Source organism: Rhinatrema bivittatum, chromosome 7, assembly GCF_901001135.1.
Source record: "Rhinatrema bivittatum chromosome 7, aRhiBiv1.1, whole genome shotgun sequence".
Classification (NCBI taxonomy): domain Eukaryota; kingdom Metazoa; phylum Chordata; class Amphibia; order Gymnophiona; family Rhinatrematidae; genus Rhinatrema; species Rhinatrema bivittatum.
Window position 1 is genome coordinate 170347417 of NC_042621.1, and position 20557 is coordinate 170367973.

Sequence of the window (20557 nt, forward strand, 5' to 3'; positions counted from 1 at the left end):
TCTCTCTCAGGCACAGAGACACACACGCACACTCTCTCTCTCTTTCAGTCCCAAAGACGCACACATTTTTTCTCTCAGGTGCTAGCAGAATACCACACAGACCCTCACCAAATAAAACCGAATAAAAAGACCACAAAATATAAATAAAGTGCATACAATATCTGAAGTGGAAATCCACAAGTAGCCATACTATTAATCAGTGCAAAATGTAAATACAGAAATATCACTGTTCCTTATAAAATAAAATCAAGAAATATAAAGCATTCATAATAGTTAAATCATTTTAATAAAAAGAAATATTTCAGAAAAGCTGACCAATATAAACATATAATAATTAAAAACTCACATATATTTTTAAAAATATTTCCCAAACACCAATATTTCAAAACACTGGACACATCAAACACCACCAAATAATTAAAACTAATAAGGATTTAAAAAATACCTCACTGTCCATACCCTGGGAACGTTTGATTTCCAGTCACCCTGAGATTGTCTGGATTAGTGGAGGGAGGGGCATACAGATTTTTTCCTCTCTCTCATATATAATCATTAACATACATATGTTTATTCTCACACACGCTCTCACACATTGACACACATAAATCACACTGACTCATTCTCACGTAATCACGTATACTCTCAATTCCACTTGTTGACTCAGGAGACTAATGTATTATAACACACATGTACTCTCCTCGCAAAGAAATTTCTGAATATGAAAAAATAAATGAAGGAGCAGGATAGGGAGCTAAGAGAAGAAAAACAAAAGCAGAGAGATAGAATCAGCATTTTAATTTCCCTAATCCTATCTTAAGAGATCACCTGTCTTTCCACTGTCTTAGGCCTATCTTAATTTTCTTCAGGAACTTACCATAATTCTCATGGTCACATACATGCTCTTACTCACCCCCACACTCTCTCACACTCATACACATACTCATGGACTCAGATACTCTTCCACAGGTGCCCATTGACTCACTCGCACCCTCAACTCTTCTCTCCTTCTAAAATACACAAGTGGCAGCAGCCTGTAGTGAATATGTAAAAAACTTTATTTATGTTGGTGGTCAAGACCCCATGAGAGGATCCCCCATGAGATTCCAGTCAAGATCCCATGAGAGCAAAGTCTGTATGGGCTTTTGAGGCTGCAAGAAGGCAGGAGGAGCTGTACTTAGGTGTAGGAAAAAGTGGCCTGAAAGGCTCCAATGCTGTCTTTCTTAAATAATATTTTGCTGTGGCTGAGCATGGGTGGGGTGGGACTGGGGGCAGGGGAAAGCAGCAAGAGGCATTCAGCTGGTAGTTGCACAATGGTAGTGCCTTTAGTGTCTCCCAAGTCTGATGGTTTCTTTGCATCCCCCTCTTTTGTCTGCACAGTAGGTGGGGGAGGCAAGATGGCCTCCCAGATCCAGCTCACTTCACTGCTCGGGGCTTGAGAGTTAAGGGCAATCCTTCAGTCAGGATCAATTGCCCTGGTGTCCCTTTAAACCAGGCAGGACTCTCTCTTTCCTCCTCCCAGTGTGTCTCCCAGTGCTGCTTTCTTTCTCTTTCTCCCTATCTCCCTCTTTTCAGCCCCTTCCCTCCTCCTCAATTGGCTTAATTTGCTTGTGCCTACCTAAGGAAATCCAGAGTCAGACAGATGCAGTGAAGCAGCAAATGAATCCCAGTGTGGGTAGTTTCTCCTTCACTTGCACAGGAGTGCAGGAAACAAGGACAAAGCAGTCGCGAGACTGCAGAAAAGGCATGGCTAAGACAGCCCCAACATAAGAGACTGGTTCGGCAAAAACAAAAAAAAATTGGTGGCAGCAGTGGAGGAAATAGTCAAGCCAGCAAGGAAGTTTGCACTTCTGCACGTGGTGACCCTCTCCCTTCACAGCAGTCAGCTTGTGGGTTGGAAGTCCTAACTTCTGCTGCAGGCAGGCTGCTGAGAAGGGGGAGGATCTCTGTGCAGACATGCCAGTTCTGTAAGAATCCTATGCCTGCTGCTGTCAGTGGGGAGGGATTTAAAAGGCAGTTTCAGGCCAGCTGCAAGAGCCACACAGACCTTCAAAGAGCCGTATGTAGCTCGCGAGATCCTTGCCCTTGATTTTCCTGTCCAGTTGACTCCTTGACGTGCTCTCCTCATTTTAACAAAGCCTCTATCTGAGACGTGTTGCCATTATACTTTGATGTACTACCGCATTGTGACTCAGGAGGAAGAGCTGTCAAAAGATTAAATTTATCCTACCTCACTGGGGATTTTGCAGTTTGTGATGATCTTTATTAGACCAATATCCAGGTATGTTGCACATATACCTTTTGGGACCCCCTTAGTGTCCCATCTTGAGACATCAATCCATTTTGAAAGCTTGTGTACAATCTTCGATGCATTCTTACACTGATCTGAGCGCTTGTACACAGCCTACAAAGAATGAGTTTTTGCCCAGAGCCATTAGAGTTACAAGAATTCTTATCCTGACTCAGAAATGGAACTGAAACAGAAAGAAATAAGACTTGTTTGTTTTTGTTTAAATTTAATTTTTTAAAAAGGTTGAATGAACTTTTGGATCTTTGTCATAATTTACTAAATAGTTGGATTTTTATGTACCATTATCAGATGTATGTGTTTCAGTTGTGATTTTGAGAATGATCAGGCAGGTTTAAATGGTCAGGAAGGGCATTCTCTGTCATTTAATGACAAAGTAGGAGAGATGTGTTTATGATAAAACTGAGGACTTTAACCCCGTTGTTGCAGTGACTTGTAGGACTGATATTTCTTGTTTTTATCTGTAAATATTATGGTGTTATAACAAAAGTAATTTTATCCCAGGACAAGCAGGATGCTAGTCCTGACATATGGGTGACATCAGTAATGGAGCCCTATACGGAAAAACTTCTGTCAAAGTTTCTAGAAACTTTTGACTGGCACAGTGTGCCCACTGAGCATGCTCGGCATGCCATGATATTCTCAGCCACAGGGGTCTCCCTTCAGTCTTCTTTTTTCCGCGAAGCTGTTAGCCTCATGGTTTTAGGAGTCCTGCGTGGTGATTTTTCACCATATAAAAAAGTTATTAAAAATGTGAAAAAAGGGGTCTCCCGTTTTTTTACCATCGTGATACGTTGTTCTCCTTTTTCCGATGGTTCCGTACCGTTCCTTTTAGCCTGAAAGTCGTCGACGGCTGTCTGACTTCACAATGGCTATGGGCTTTAAAAAATGCCCGATTTGTTGCCGTACCATGTCCATTACGGACCCATACTTAGAGTGTGTTCTCTGTCTCTGTGGAGGACACGATTTCCTAACATGCCCGAAATGCGCCGAGATGACGCCGAAGGGCAGAAGACTCCTGATGGAGAAGATGGAGCACTTGTTCCATTTACAGTTAATGCCATCAACATCGACGTCCACGCAGTCTTCTCCGGCTGGAGCGATCCGTAAGTTCGCCCTCAAGAAATGAAGACCGGATGAAGCGGGGGATCGTCCGTCGCCAGCCCTGTCTAAGTCCTCAATAAAATCGACGTCGTTCATAGAAAAGAGCACCGAGCACAAGCAGAAGCATCGGCATCGGAGGCCTCATGATCCCGAGACCGATCCAATATCTGCTGGTCCATCGACTGATCCTGATCAGCATCAAAGAAACCTCGGAGGGACGATGCGATGCCAACACCTTCCACCCCGAGGCGATCCCCACCGACATCGGTGCCGGGAACCGTACCTCCACAGGGCCCTGCGGAGGTACCAGTATCACCTTCACTGCCTCCCCCCATAGCTTCTCTGATCTCACCAGCTATGCGGGCGGAACTGGACGGCTATATCCGCCAGGCAGTTCGGGATACGCTCCTCGACATGCCTCCGATGCCAGCACCAACTCCGCCATCGAGGCCAGCACCATCGCCAATACCGTCTCCATCGCTGGTGCCATCGAGGCCAGCACCATCGCCAATACCGTCTCCATCGCTGGTTCCATCGACGCCAGTACCGATGCCTTTACCAGTTCCATCGCCGGTCCCATCGATGCCATTACTGGGTCCATCGCCGGTTCCATCAATGCCATTACAGATGCCAGTGCCGACTCCTTTGTCAATTCCATCGAGGCAGATTTTTTTTTGCGCCGATTTTAGCAAACTTAGATATACTTATCGGTGCTATTCCGGTGAAACCTCAGGAAATACCACCGAGGGAAGAAGATATTACTGGAGAATCTCCAATGCCAGAGCCAATCCCAGGTCCATCGGGAGTCCCACACCCATTCCTACTACTATCCCCATTGTTCCCAGTGAAACCCAGGGAACAACCATCGATGCAAAACGTGCTATGCCTTCTACACCTCTACGACCGCATATACCTGATACATGGGATGATACTGCCACTGATACCTCCTCAGAGGAAGTCCTCTCGGAACCATCTCCTCCAGAGGAAAGACGAAAATTCCCTCCTGAGGACCTGTCCTTCTCCAACTTTATTAAAGATATGGCTGACACCATTCCTTTTCAGCTACAATCTGAGGAGGACACCAGGCAAAAGACCCTGGAAGTGTTGCAGTTCATGGACCCACCTAAGGAGGTGTTAGCAATACTGATTCACGAAGTCCTTGTGGAATTATTACACAGGTTATGGGAGCATCCTTGCTCCATACGTCCAGTGAACAAGAGGACCGACGCAACATACCTGGTCCAACACATCCCAGGCTTCCAGAAGACTCGACTACCTCACCAGTCAGTAGTAGTTGAGTCAGCACAGAAAAAAATCAAAGAGAATAAAGACTCATTCTTCAACTCCACCAGGTAAAGATAATAGATTCCTAGACAACATTGGTAGGAAATTGTTTCAGGGATCCATGTTACTTTCCAGGATTGCGTCCTACCAATTATATATGACGCAATACCAGCGTAACCTATGGAAACAGATGCGAACTCTCTGAAACTCTCCCCCAGCAAGTTCAGGATTATTTTTCTTCTGTAATTCATAAAGGCCTGGAGTTGGGCAAACACAAAGTTCGTGCAGCATACGACAGTTTTGAAACTGCATCACGAATGTCGGCCTCAGGTATAAGTGCTCGAAGATGGGCCTGGCTCAAGGCCTCAGACCTGAGACCAGAAATACAGGAGAAACTGGCTGATCTCCTGTGTGGGGACAATCTCTTCGGAGATAAGGTTAAGGAAGCAGTTTCCCTCCTAAAGGAGCACTCAGAAACCCTAAAACAACTATCTTCTGCATCTCAGGAGTCTGAAACACAATCAAGAAGACTCCCAAGGAAAGAGTCCAAATGCCCATACTACAGGCCAAGACGTTATTATCCACCTCCTGCCCGGGGACGCTCATCCAGACCAACTCAAAGAGCACAATCTAGACAACCAAGAGCGCCTAGAGCTCAACCCCCTCCGCAAACAGGCGCAACATCAGGGTTTTGAAATTCTACCAGAGAGCAGCAGCCTGTCCACCAATCCAACCCCAAATTTGCCGGTAGGAGGTCGGATTGCTTTCTTCCAACACAATTCGTCACACATTACCACAGACCAATGGGTACTCTCTATCACATCTCAGGGGTACCACTTGGACTTTATCACTGTACCAAACGATACTCCACCCACCTCTTTTTGGACAGTAAACAACCAAGCCACACTTCTACAAACAGAATTATCCACCCTTCTGAGAGCCAGGGCCGTGGAACCAGTTCCCCGGCCTCAGCAGGGCAGAGGATTCTATTCCCATTATTTCCTCATTCCAAAGAAAACAGGAGGCCTACGTCCCATTCTTGACCTCAGAAATCTCAACAAATTTCTAAGAAAAGAAAAATTCAGGATGGTTTCTTTGGGCACCATGTTACCTCTTCTTCAAAAGGGAGATTGGCTCTGTTCTCTGGATCTTCAAGATGTTTATGCTCACATTCCAATATTCCCTCCTCATCGCAAATATCTACGATTCCTAGTAGGAAGACATTTCCAGTATAAGGTGCTACCATTCGGTCTTGCCTCAGCACCTCGAGTGTTCACAAAGTGCCTGGCAGTGGCAGCTGCCCACCTGCACAAGCAGGGCGTGCACGAGTTTCCTTACCTAGATGACTGACTCATCAAAAGCCAAACAAGGCAAGGAGCTCTCAACTCTCTCAAACTCACAATAACTCTACTCCATTCTTTGAGATTCCTCATCAACTACCAGAAATCCCACTTCACACCATCTCACCTGTTACAATTCATCAGAGCAGAATTAAACACCATAACAGCAAAAGCTTTCCTTCCAAAAGATCGGGCACAGACACTTGCCTTGTTAGCAGGCTCTCTATGCGCACGGACACAGGTGACAGCTCATCAATGCCTCACTCTCCTGGGTCACATGGCCTCCACAGTTCACGTCACTCCTATGGCCAGATTAGCCATGAGGCTCACGCAATGGACACTCAAAAGACAATGGATACAGGCCATTCAACCGCTTTCTTATCCAATTCAAGTAACTCAGCAACTATGATCCTCGCTTCTATGGTGGACAACCATGAACAACTTGCTCAAAGGCCTACCTTTCCAACAACCAATTATGCAAGTGACGTTAACTACAGATGCATCCACCTTAGGCTGGGGAGCACGTATTGGTCATCTGCAGACCCAAGGTACTTGGACAAAACTCGAAAGCTACATTTCAGATAAACTTCCTAGAGCTTCGAGCTATACGTTATGTGCTGCATGCGTTCAAGGACTGCCTTTCTCACAAGACTGTTCTGATACAAACAAACAACACAGTAGCTATGTGGTACATCAACAAACAGGGAGATATGGGCTCGTATCTACTTTGTCAAGAAGCAGCACAGATTTGGGACTGGGCCCTATCTCACTCAATGCTTTTACGGGCCACTTATCTAGCAGGAATTCACAATGTAGTGGCGGATCGCCTGAGTCGTCAATTCCAACCTCACGAATGGTTTCTGGATCCAGAAGTGGCGACCAAGATCTTCCACAGTTGGGGCCATCCAACAGTAGACCTCTTTGCATCACAAATAAATTACAAAGTGGACAATTATTGCTCCCTGTTCAAGCAGAGAAACCACTTACCCAGGGACGCCTTTGCTCGCCACTGGAACTCAGGCCTGCTGTATGCGTATCCTCCGATAACCCTAATAACCAAAACTCTAGTGAAGCTACAACAGGACAAGGGGTCCATGATACTCATAGCCCCGTATTGGCCTCGACAAGTATGTTTTCCCATACTTCTAGACCTCTCGATCAGAGACCCAATTCGCCTGGGCACAGCACCCACTCTCATAACTCAAGATCAGGGCAGGTTGCGCCATCCCAATCTTCAATCCCTATCTCTCACAGCATGGATGTTGAAAGCTTGATTCTACAACCTCTCAATCTTTCAACTAATGTCTCTCAAGTGCTTGTAGCTTCACGTAAACCCTCCACATGAAAGAACTATCATGCTGAATGGAAACGGTTTACCACGTGGTGCACACAAAACAGTCTTGACCCTTTTTCCTGCACTACATCATCTTTATTAGACTATCTGTGGAACCTCTCAGACTCTGGTCTCCAGACCTCATCTGTAAGAGTACATTTAAGTGCAATCTCAGCTTATCACAATACCGTTGGAGATGCACCAATATAAGTGCAGCCCCTCGTTAGTAGGTTTATGAGAGGTTTAATTCAACTTAAACCCCCACACCGACCACCGGTCACAGAATGGGACTTAAATGTAGTCTTAATGAGGCTCATGCGTTCTCCTTTTGAAACCATGGACTCCTGTGATGTTAAATTTATCACTTGGAAACTATTTTCTTAATAGCCATCACATCTGCGAGAAGGGTTAGCGAGTTACAAGCACTTGTCACATACTCACCCTACACAAAATTCCTACATGATCGAGTGGTACTCCGTACACACCCAAAATTTCTTCCCAAGGTAGTTATGGAATTCCACTTGAATCAATCCATCATCTTGCCTTCTTTCTTCCCAAAACCACACTCTCATCAAGGAGAGAGGGCTTTACACACCTTGGACTGTAAACGTGCGCTTGCGTACTATTTAGATCACACTACGGCCCATAGGAAATCCACCCAGCTCTTTGTTTCTTTTGATCCAAACAAACCGGGTAAAGGGGTGGGCAAGCAAACTCTATCTAATTGGCTTGCAGATTGTATACAATTTTGTTATGAAAAAGCAGGCCTTCCTCTCCAGGGGTGAGTAAAGGCTCACTCAGTAAGAACAATGTCAACCTCAGTAGCACACTATCGTTCAGTGCCAGAAGCTGACATATGTAAAGCCGCAACATGGAGTTCCCTTCACACCTTTGCGGCTCACTACTGTCTCGACAAGGAAGGACAAGATTCAGCCTATGGACAATCTGTCTTAAAGAACTTGTTTCCAGTATGATCCCAACTCCTTCCACATCCAACCTTTCGTGATTTCAGGCTGCCTCATTTTTCCCCAACAGTACACCAGTTGTTGTGCCTGTTGCACAAATTGTAAGCTCTGTTGGTCCAATACAAAGATGACTCAGCCTGTAGCTTGCTAATTACCTGTATGTGAGGACTAGCATCCTGCTTGTCCTGGGATAAAGCAAAATTGCTTACCTTGTAATAGGTGCTATCCCAGGACAGCAGGATGTAGTCCTCACGAAACCCACCTGCCACCCCGCGGAGTTGGGTCCGATATGTTTTATTATTTTATTTTTTGGCTAACGCTCATTGCTACAAACCAGACTGAAGGGAGACCCCTGTGGCTGAGAATATAATGGCATGCCGAGCATGCTCAGTGGGCACACTGTGCCAGTCAAAAATTTCTAGAAACTTTGACAGAAGTTTTTCCGTATAGGGCTCCATTACTGATGTCACCCATATGTGAGGACTACATCCTGCTGTCCTGGGATAACACCTATTACAAGGTAAGCAATTTTGCTTTATTTCTGTTACATGGTTTGTCTGTGGTCCTATATATTTTTCTAGCAGATTAAAGACATATACTATAAGTATAATCATAATGAAGACATTGGTTCCCATTGGTTTCATAAGGTTTGGAGCACATTACTATGCAATGTGCAATTAGCATCATCTACATTTAAATTTACCTGTTTTTAAAAATAATCAAAGATGGAAAAAGACAATTGAATTTTGCTGTTCCATATTGTTATTTGGGTACATTTCTGTGCATGCAGACATGAAATGAATGACGAAATGGGTGAGATATGAACTTTTTTGGAGACAGTACTGTTCTGCAGGGATAGCAGATGTTTTGATAGTTGTGTAAATTTGTGAGCACATCTAGGTGTAGTACTTGCAATCGTCCACTGATCCCTTGCTCTTCCCTATTAGGGCGTGCATAACAGAAAAAAGGCATCTTGATAGGCTAGGGAGGGTACATAATTATATAATTAATACATTTTAAATTAGTTATTTTTTTTCTCCTGCCCTTCAGTAAAATAGCAGGCACTTTTGAAATGCTCCGTAAAAATTTACTATACTTAATAAAATATCTGATATTGCATCCTTCAAGATTTTTTGCTTCATATTGGAAATCCACATTCTTCATGTAGTTTGCTTGCTTATTGATGCATTATGTTGCTTGCTTGAACAAGTGTTTTCTTGACCAAACTGACCTTGTTCTCTGAGGGCCTGATTTTCTTTTATGGTAAAAATGCTTAGTAAATGTGGCCCTTAGTTTGATAATCAAATATTTAATTAAATCTATAGCAAACATTTTGAATAAGATTATGCAGATACCTAAAATAGTATAGAAATGTTCACCTGTTTTACTTGTTCTCATAGATACAAGATTCTGCAACTCTGGACATGGAAAGAGCCAACAAAGAAATTGAGATGCTTCGAAAGCAGTATGAGGCAATGTCCCAGGAACTGAAAGAAGCTGTTCAGGAGGCTGAGGTAGCCAAATGCAGGAGAGACTGGGCCTTCCAAGAACGAGACAAGATAGTTTCAGAGAGAGAGAGCATACGGTAAATTAGTTTGACTTACAGCCTTGATCTCCTAGAAATCACCCAGTCACTTGTAGCTCATTTGATATGCTCATTGTTTTATTTTTTAATGGTAAGGGCATTTAATGAGGTCAGGGGGCTACATAAAGTTCTGTTAAGTAGAGCAATTTTAAGACTGATAAACATGGCAGATTTAAGAAATATATCAATCAAAAAGTTGTGTACTCACTAGGCTAGAAATAATGTGCTGAAGCTAAGATCTATTTTCTTCCCATGTTCAGATACATACTGTCACATGACCAGCTGGGAGTACTTTTTGTGACTCCATAAGCGCGAAACTTACATACCCTTGGTCAGTCTTTGTTACAGTTTGTACTTGAAAACCTGTAGCATTAGGTTTTATTTCTAATTTTCCTTTTTGCCTCAGTCATTTTATTAAATTTAAAGAACAATCTTTTAGTTGAATTTTCAAAGGAGTTCTGAATGTAAATGTAACATACTATCTTAGAAATTTTTAAAAGCCAGGTTCTTATGGCCTGGATTGGCCACTGTTGGAAACAGGATGCTGGGCTTGATGGACCCTTGGTCTGACCCAGTATGGCATTTTCTTATGTTCTTATGTTCTTACCCATGTTAAGTGTACTTAACATGGGTAAAACCTATTAACAATTCAATGGCATATATTATAGCAATTTTCAAAACCCCACTTACACGGGTAAAGTGCATTTACACCGAGTTTTAAGTGTATAAATGCTTTTGAAAATCAGGCCCTTTGTGTATATTGTGAGGACACAATCTTATAAATACACAGGTGGTATGGTATGACTGTTTTTTTTTTTTTTTTTTTTTTTACTTCTTTATTTATAATTTTCATATATTAACATAGTAATATACACTCAAATAAATCATTTGATATGTAATGTAAATTCTTCATTTCAACAAAAAAACTAAAAGACAAAGAGAAAAGAAAATATACAAATCGTTCATATAAATAAACCTTTTGTTGAAATTTCCATCATTATTAATTAGTTGAAATTTTTCCGTAGGAGTATTAAATACTACACCTGAGAATCATTGGGGAGGATAAATGGAGAAAATAGAAAGGTGAAATTTTTTCTAGAAATAGGTACCACTTCACAGTTTTTATTATATTTGCCTGGCTTCTTAGGGTATTACTGGGGAAGAGGTAATTGGTTCTCTAGTCACAATGAACTGGCTCAATTGTTCGACCAAAGTAAAACTAAAAAGCTCATTCCCCCTCTTAATTATACAACGACATGGATATTTTAAAAGAAAAGAAAAACCCAGGGCTATAACTCTGGGCTTTAAAGCCAAGAATTCTCGGCGTTTACTGCGAGTAATTGGTGCAAGGTCCGGAAAAATTTTTACGTTTTGTCCCATATATGAAACCGGAAATTTCTGGAAGTAACTTTTCATTAATTTAGCAATATCACTAGTAGTTATAAATGATACTATTAAGGTGTTTCTATCGAGAACTTGTAAAGTAGAATCTTCCAGAAAACCTGTAAGGTTCTCTGGAATAGTTACTACCGGGTCTGAAGATCTTTTCTTTACAAAGAAACATGAGTTAACAGAGGGAATATCACTTTCCAAGAAACCAAGTATCTCAATCAAAAATCTCTTTAAGGAGACATATACAGTTTCACCTATAATTTTTGGGAAATTTATAATCCTTACATTTAAATGTCTAGCATTATTTTCAAGCATTTCTAGGCGTTTGGAACAAATTAGGTAATCTCTAATCATCTTATTACTAACAGATTGTACGGTATTAACATTCCTCTCTATTTCATCAACTCTAGCAGTAAGTCCGATTACTTGAGTTTGTGTATTAGAAACCTGTTGTTGTAGATTAGAGGAGACATTATCAATTTTTCCTTCGAGCCTGTTCACGGTGGCATTCAAGCCACTTACCAAGTCCCAGATAGCCCCCAAGGTGACCGTTTCCGGCCTAGGTGTAATTGGGCGTATTTCCACGGGAGTACCAGGTTGGAGGGATCTTAGTTGTGCACTTTCGACACTTGTTGAGGCCTCTCCTACTATGGGAGATATTTCCTCAACTCCTCTCATTCCTGGATTCAAAACGGGGCTTGCTCCCTCAGTTGCCTCCTTTAATTCCACCTCTTCGGTGGATAAAGTTACAGCTCCTCCGTTTGTTCCACGTTGGAATGGAGACGGTCGGTAGTCAGGACTGAGGGATGCCTCTTCCTGAGGGGCCTCTCGTTCTCCCTCCGAGAGGCCTCTAAAGGATTCATTGGGTTCCTCCTTTTGTAGCTGTGTCATAAAACGATCTATTTCTAGTTGTAGAAGGGGAGGTAAGGGTTCTGAGGGAAAAAGCCTTACCCTCCCTTTTCTTTTCGCTGGCATACTCAAAACTTTTAAGAAATTCTTCAAGAACTAGTAAGCAGAAAGTTTTAAATTGGTACCTGTTTTCCTATGTTCTCAGTCGAGGAGTCCAAGACATAGTGGTTCCTTCCTCTAGTCCATCTAAGTCCGGACTAAGCCGGACAAAGCCGTGCGCACCCCTTAGGTGCGCACGGCTTTGATGGCGCGCCGGCGGCGGTGGTGCGCCGCTGCCGCAGCGATGTAAATGCTCGTGACTCCTCCCACTCACGTCCGGGTATGGCAGGGCTGTTCCGGTCCTGGAAGGGGGGCCCAGCAGCCTGGTCTCCGCTCTCCACGAACGCCGTCGCGGCGATGTAAATGCTCGCGGCTCCTCCCACTCACGTCCGGGTATGGCAGGGCTGTTCCGGTCCTGGAAGGGGGGCCCAGCAGCCTGGTCTCCGCTCTCCACGAACGCCGCAGCGGCGATGTAAATGCTCGCAGCTCCTCCCACTCACGCCCGGGTATGGCAGGGCTGTTCCGGTCCTGGAAGGGGGGCCCAGCAGCCTGGTCTCCGCTCTCCACGAATGCCGCGGCGGCGATGTAAATGCTCGCGGCTCCTCCCACTCACGTCCGGGTATGGCAGGGCTGTTCCGGTCCTGGAAGGGGGGCCCAGCAGCCTGGTCTCCGCTCTCCACGAACGCCGCCGCGGCGATGTAAATGCTCGCGGCTCCTCCCACTCATGTCCGGGTATGGCAGGGCTGTTCCGGTCCTGGAAGGGTATGACTGTCTTTACCAGTATTCATAGGTTAAGAACATGCCATACTGGGTCAGACCAAGGGTCCATCAAGCCCAGCATCCTGTTTCCAACAGTGGTTTAAATAAAGTTGCTGAGAAGTATATCTTTAAAAGCAAATAAGATGTTTCTTTGAATGCTATTATTGGGCACTATATGTTTTATAATAGGGCTTCCCAAGCATTTAGCCAGTGTAAGCCTATTTTTCTCACAGGACCAACAGGATGGTAGTCCTCACATATGGGTGACATCACAGGATGGATCCCAATCACAGAACACTTTTGTCAAAGTTTCTAGAAATTTGACTGGCACCTACTGGGCATGCCCAGCATGGCACTAAACCTGCAGCCAGCAGGGGTCCCTCTTCAGTCTTCTTTTGTCCACGCAGCAATAGCCACGCAGTTAAGGAGCGCCACAGAGATTCCTGACAGGAATTTTCTTCATGGAATTACTACAGCGTTTCTTACTCCACAGGGGTCCCTTCTTCAATTTTTTCAAGCCGTCATACTCCGGTAAGTTTTATACTCGTTTTCAGTCGATTCCCGTCTAGTTTGGCCTTCGCGACCTACAGGCCGTCGACCGTACCACGGCTCAAATTTTTCATGGCCATGGTGTCGGGATTCCGTCAGTGCCTGGACTGCAATTGCACTATGTCCGTAACAGACCCTCATAAGGTCTGTGTAATGTGTCTTGGATGTGAACACAATGTCCTGACCTGCACCAAATGTGCCCTAATGACACCAAAAGGTCTCAAGGCCAGAATGGAGAAGATGGAACTTCTCTTCCATGCTCAAGCCCCGACGCCATCTATTGCATCGACGTCGTCAGAACCGGCACCGTCATCTTCTCGCCAGTATCGACCACCGACCAGTGACCGTCCAGCATCGACGACTTCTCGGCCTTCAACCACCTCTACTCCCCCTCAGGACCGAAGGGATCATAGAGAGAAACATCGCCACCGACATCTAAAGTCTTGGACCATCGAGGGAGCGAAATCATCAACCTCGCCATCGTCGAAAAAACCCCGTCCAGAAAAGGCACCGACCTTTTCGGCGACCGGGTTACTGAGGCAACCTGCACCCGAAAGGGGATTGGGAGCCGTGACTCCGCCTTTAACGATGGTCCCTCCGGCTATGCCATTGCCTCCTTCTTCTGTTCCGGAGCCGGGACTGCTTGCTCCAGGTCTCCGAGAAGAACTGGACCTGCTGGTTCAGGAGGCCATCAACAAGGCGATGCATGGACTCCATGTTCCTCCGACACCGACACTGGTGCCGATCGTGGAACCGACCACCGACCCGATTCCGGCAGCGCTGGCACTACTGCTCTTGAAGATGGAAGCACTTATTGCCGCTTTTCCACCGATGGATCCCGGGTCACCGATGGCTCCGATGCCCTCACCGCTTACTTTATCATCGGGAGGAAAAACACCGTTCCGCATCCCTCCATCGGGATTCTTACTGATGCCTCAGCCATCGATGCCGATGTGTCCATCGGCGCCACCGATCCATCCATTGATGCCCTCGATGCCTTCATCGGTGCCTCCAGTTATTCCTTCGATTCCTTCGGAGCCTAAACCAGGACCTTCAGGGATTCCACCATCCTGTCCCCCTCGGGCTCCTAGAGGGGCAGGTGCTGATCCCTATGATACCTAGACTGATGATTCTTCACCAGTCACCGATGACCTGCCTTCACCAGCTTCTCCTACTGAAAGTAGAAAGCGTTCTCCTCCAGAGGACCTTTCCTTCATAAATTTTGTGAAGGAGATGTCTGAATTGGTTCCCTTCCAATTACAGACCGAACAAGATGACAGGCATCAAATGATGGATCTGTTGCAATTCCTGGATGCTCCCAAGGAAGTAAACTCCATCCCTATTCACCAAGTTCTACTGGATCTCCTCAAAAAGAACTGGGAACACCCTAGCTCTGTTGCTCCAGTCAACAGGAAGGCTGACACCACTTATTTGGTACAGTCAGCCCCAGGTTTTCAAAAACCTCAATTGGATCACCAATCTGTGGTGGTAGAATCTGCCCAAAAGAGGGCAAAGAGATCAAAACCCCACACTTCCTTTCCCCCAGGCAAGGAGCAAAAATTTCTAGATGCCATTGGTCCCGGGTCTTCCAGGGCTCAATGCTCATCTCCCGAATCGCCTCTTATCAGCTCTATATGACCCAATACAACAGGGTCTTATTTAAGCAGATACAACACTTCACAGACTCCCTGCCTCAGCAATTTCAAGATCAGCTCCAAACCCTAGTAAACAAGGGTTTTGAGGTGGGCAAGCATGAGATAAGATCATCTTACGATACCCTGGGAGCAGTGCCAAGGATATCTGCAGCTGCTATCTCGGCAAGAAGATGGGCCTGGCTCAAGTCTTCGGACCTTCGCCCTGAAGTGCAAGACAGATTATCCGACCTGCCCTGTGTAGAAGACAATCTGTTCGGCGAACAGATTCAACGAACGGTGGCGGAACTCAAGGACCATCATGAGACCCTGAGACAGCTCTCTGTGATGCCTTCTGAGTACTCCTCAAAACAGCATTTCCGGAAAGACACTAAAAGTCCTTCTTCCATCCGAAGAAATCCTACCCGCCACCGGATAGAACTCGCTCTACGAGACCATTTAAAAAAACCCACTCGTCAGATATGAAAACAAAAGCTGCAAGCAGCTCCTCAGCCGGGCCCTGTTTCTGGTTTTTGACTCCTGCATAGAGAGCAGCAGCCAGCTTCCACTGCCTCACATACCAGTGGCGATTATGCCATTTCAACAACAGGTGGCACTCAATCACCTCAGACCAGTGGGTCCTAGCAATAATCGTTCAAGGTTATCATCTCAACTTTCTCTCCATTCCACCGGACTCCCCACCTCTACCGAAGTGGAAAACATCAGATCACTCCATCCTTCTGGAACAGGTGGTCTCCCTCCTGCTCCAGTCCAAGGCAATAGAACCAGTCCTTCAGCCACTTAACCTTTCTGAATCAGTTTCCTGTGTCCTGATTGTTTCACGGAAGCCTTCCACGAGAAAATCCTACCTTTACAAATGGAACAGGTTTCAGTCATGGTGCTTTTCTCAATCCCTTGACCCCCTTTACCTGTCCAATCATGAAGTTTTTGGACTATCTCTGGCACTTGTCAGAGTCCGGTCTAAAAACTTCCTCCATTAGAATGCATTTTAGTGCGGTGGCTGCCTTCCATAAAGGTGTAGGGGATGTTCCCATAACAGTACAACCCCTTGTAACACGTTTTCTGAAGGGCTTGCTTCACCTCAAGCCTCCACTGTGTCCTCCGGCCCCTTCTTGGGACCTCAACCTGGTTTTGGGTCGCCTCATGAAACCACCATTCGAGCCTCTCCAATCCTGTGAACTACGCTATCTCACATGGAAAGTGATTTTCCTTTTGGCAATCACTTCGGCTTGCAGAGTTAGTGAGTTACAGGCCCTGGTTACCTATCTGCCTTGCAGTAAAATTCTGCAGGACCAGGCAGAACTCCGCACTCACCCTAAGTTCTTGCCTAAGGTAGTATCAGAGTTTCATCTCAATCAATCCATTATACTACCTACCTTCTTTCCCAGGCCCCACTGAAACCCAGGAGAGCAAGCTCTGCCTACCCTTGACTGTAAACGGGCTCTAGCGTTCTACCTAGACCTTATAGCTGCCCACAGGAAAAGCACTCAATTGTTTGTCTCTTTCCATTCCCTTAAATTGGGGCAGCCTGTGGGTAAGCAGACACTCTTTCCTGGTTAGCGGACTGCATATCCTTTTGCTATCAGCACGCAGGCATTCCACTTCAAGACCGTGTTAAAGCACACTCTGTGAGGACCATGGCAACTTCAGTAGCACACCTATGCTCGGTGCTGCTTCCTGACATTTGCAGGGCTGCCACCTGGAGTTCTCTCCATACCTTTACAGCCCACTATTGTTTGGACAAAGCCTGAAGACAAGATTCCATCTTCGGCCAATCTGTCCTGCGTAACTTATTCACAACTTGATGTACCAACACCTTTCCGCGTGCCCGTTAGGGTTCAGGATGCCCGCTACCAAATTCCACCCCACTCCTTGTGCCTATTGCACATCTTGTGTACATTTGGTGCATTTCTTGGACATCCTCAGCTCGGTACTCACCCATATGTGAGGACTACCATCCTGCTTGTCCCGTGAAAAAGCAAATGTTGCTTACCTGTAACAGGTGTGCTCACAGGACAGCAGGATGGTAGTCCTCACGAAATCTGCCCGCCGCCACGCGGTGTTTGGCTCATTACATTTTCTTATTTTATTTTTCGGCACTTCCTGTAGCTTTGAACAAGACTGAAGAGGGACCCCTGCAGGTTTAGTGCCATGCTGGGCATGCCCAGTAGGTGCCAGTCCAAGTTCTAGAAACTTTGACAAAAGTGTTCCGTGGTTGGGCTCCATCCTGTGATGTCACCCATATGTGAAGACTAACATCCTGCTGTCCTGTGAGAACACCTGTTACAGGTAAGCAACATTTGCTTATCATTTGAAAATTCACGTGATCCCAGAGGTCGACTAAAACTAAACAGGTATGCAGTCTCCCTCCAACAATTGCTCCACTTTCACTCACCCTGTTTGCTAGCTGATGTGCTCACTCAGCTCTTCCAGTCACTACAGAAACACGCAAGTGCAGTGAGTGAATGCTGGCTCATAGGCCTGATGCTGACTTCCACGGTGAATGCTGCTGACACCTGAAGAATACTGCTGTTTTGAGGCATTTGTGATCCCAATTGTGAAACCCTGTGTAACAGAATGATGCATGAAAAAAAAATGACCCAAAAGTTAATAATCCTGTGTGAATGAAACTAGTCATTAGCACGTGCTTATACAGCTTTCCATGTCCGGGTCACTGGTTCAAATCGGACTCTGGTTGGAAAGGACCAAAAGTCATAGTAGTCTTAAAGCTGTTCTATGTCCTATGTGAATGAGTTGATGCTCTCAGTCCAGTTCCCAGTGGGCAGGCTCCAATGCAGTTGGATAGTAATTGCTGCCTTTCTTGGTAGTTTCAGCATAGATAGCATATCTTGCTCATAGATGTGCTATCTCGCCTAGAACAGGTTTGAGGCACATTGGTAGGGCAATGTGGAAAAGCTTGCATTGCCCTGCCTTTGCTGTACCTGCTCTCTGTAATCCACTTTGTAATGCCTGAAAAAGCAGAATATTAAATAAATAAAGGACTTTGGCTTTCAGTGCTGTTAATTTTTCATAAGCACAAAATAGACTAGAATAATTTTTTTAACTACCTAGGTTTGATAATCATTCTTGTTGTGCATAGTTGTGACACTGCATGTAGATGATATAAAATAGTTTGCATACAAGGAATTGAGGCTTCAAAAGAGAGAAGGAGCTGGCTTTATGTAGTATGAAGCTTTCAATGGCAAAACCATGCTGATAATTGCTAAGGCTATTTTTCTGCTTCTAAGATGAGGCCTTTTGGCCAGGAATAAAAGTTGCCATGGATATACGAAATGCAGGAGGTCAAAGTGCGATTTTCAAAATTATCACTAAGAGGTGATGCTCAAATGGTAGTTCATTTGAAATTTACCAGTATAGCTTCATTAATATAGTTATAAGAACTATTCTTTTGGTAAACTCTGAAAGTTAGTATATCTAGTGGACTAACATAACAAAACCCAGCTTAATGGCTCATGGAGGTGGAAACACTGAAGAAAATATCTTGTTTGTCGCTCTTCTAAATTTGGATTGATTTACTGTTTTTATTCACTTAAGCTTGAGTACATCTTGTAGTAAATCTTCATATCACACATATTTACAGTATCTGAATGTAATCTGCTTTGAAGTGCCGAAAGTGGAATGTAAATCAAATCTGTACACCAGGTACACACTTGGTCAGCTTTTGTTTATAGTTTATAATTAGGAACAAGCTAAAGCAAAAAGGTGATAAACCCAACCATCAATGAATATCCATAAACATATAGAGATAGGGTAAAGAACTTCCAAATGTGCACCAATGTTTCAATCACACATAGTCATTCATTTATTTAGCTTCTCTATGATGTATCAAAAGACAGTCGAGTTTCCTGTTCATACCCAGATCAGTCCAGATAAGGGGATTTTGCAACCCTACTAGCAGATGGAGACAGAGAACAAAACTTTGAGGCACTACTACATAACCGAGAGTGCCACCTGCAGTCCCTCAGTATTTCTCTGTCTCCAGCAGATGGTAGAGATACAAACCTGCAGTCTGACAAAAATAAATAAATAAAGTTAGAGAGAAATTTTCAGAAGTTCTGGCGACTTCCTGAGGTGGACCATCCCTCAGGTGGAGCAAGGCGACTGGGGAGTTGGAAACCCATGACAGGTGTTCGTCCTCAATTGGCCAGAGGTCCTGATAGCGAGGGGACTGGTTCCCTCAGGACTTCTGAAGTCTGCTCTTGAGCATTTGCTGGCCTGTCAGGGAGGTACCCTGCTGTTCGACTATTAAGCTGCTGTTAAAAAAAACAAAACAAAAAAACCCCTCTTTTTTTTTGTTGCAGTGGCTGAAGATGCAGTCTGAGGCGGTGAGTGCACCTGGGACAGTGGTGGCTGTTGGTGCTTTTCAGGAAGGGAGGTTTGAGGGGGATTTTCCTTGTCCCTTTTTCCCAGGGGTCTCTGGGGTTTGAGGGAGGTCACGGCCGAGCTATGGGTCATGCAGGGGTGCCTGGTGGGGAGCCGTGGGTGCGGCTTAAGTTTTGCCTTGTGCGCCATTTAGGCCAGTGACATTGCTGAGCTCCATTCCGCCAGGCTGATTTGTTTCAGCAAAGTGCGGCATTTCAGCCACATGTGCGGCCTGCTGGGCTTTTTGAGTGTGCCAAGTGAGTAATGGTGCCAAAGCCATGTGTTGCGGCCTGCAGGTCCTGTGGTGTCTGGTCAGTGCAACTCTGCAGTAGGTCCCTGTGCTGTGGCTGCACGGTGGGAGATGAAGGAACCTCGACAGGGCTGGGGCCTTGGAAAAGAGTGCCCTCCATTGGGGGCTGTGGCTGCCATCCCGGAGGGGCCTTGAGGGACAGTTGTGCCCACAGGGGATCACAGGCAGGAGCCTGCAGCTGCCAGAGACACCAGGGATTCCCCCCCTCCTCTGTTGCTGTGGTGCAGGAAGGACAGGATGGGGGAGGGGATTTGGATGTCAGCTTTCTTGAGCCAGAGGGCTGAGGATCCCAAAGATTTCTCACCGGACTTTGTTCTACTTCTCTATAAGGTCTTCCTGGCATGGAAGAGGATGGGGTTAGGTGTCCGAAGAGGAGGCCTTCCCATCGTGCTTCCAAAATTCCAAAGGTGGTCCCTTCTGGAGGGTCCAGGAATCTGCTGTGAAGCGTAGGTCTTGTTGCACAGGTTCGGAGGCTGATCCCAGGGATATGGGATCATAATTTGCCAGAGGACCCTTTGGATTTGCAGGGGTCCAATCTGGATGTGGATGAGGACGTGGCTCCGAATGCGGACCCAGTTGCGAATAAGGATGATCTTAACCTTGTCAAGTTTCCAGTGTCAGAAGGAGATGACCCTAAAGTGGTCCACT

General features: G+C 45.4%; 1 protein-coding gene across 2 annotated transcripts in view; it reads left to right on the forward strand.

Annotated features, from left to right (window-relative positions):
- The window catches only part of DLG5 (discs large MAGUK scaffold protein 5), a 469022-nt gene that overhangs the window by 202606 nt on the left and 245859 nt on the right, over window positions 1–20557 (forward strand). For both annotated transcript variants that reach the window (XM_029609514.1, XM_029609515.1), the window contains one exon: window positions 9732–9916. In XM_029609514.1, the coding sequence (XP_029465374.1) occupies window positions 9732–9916 (185 nt within the window). The remainder of the gene's footprint in view (window positions 1–9731; window positions 9917–20557) is intronic.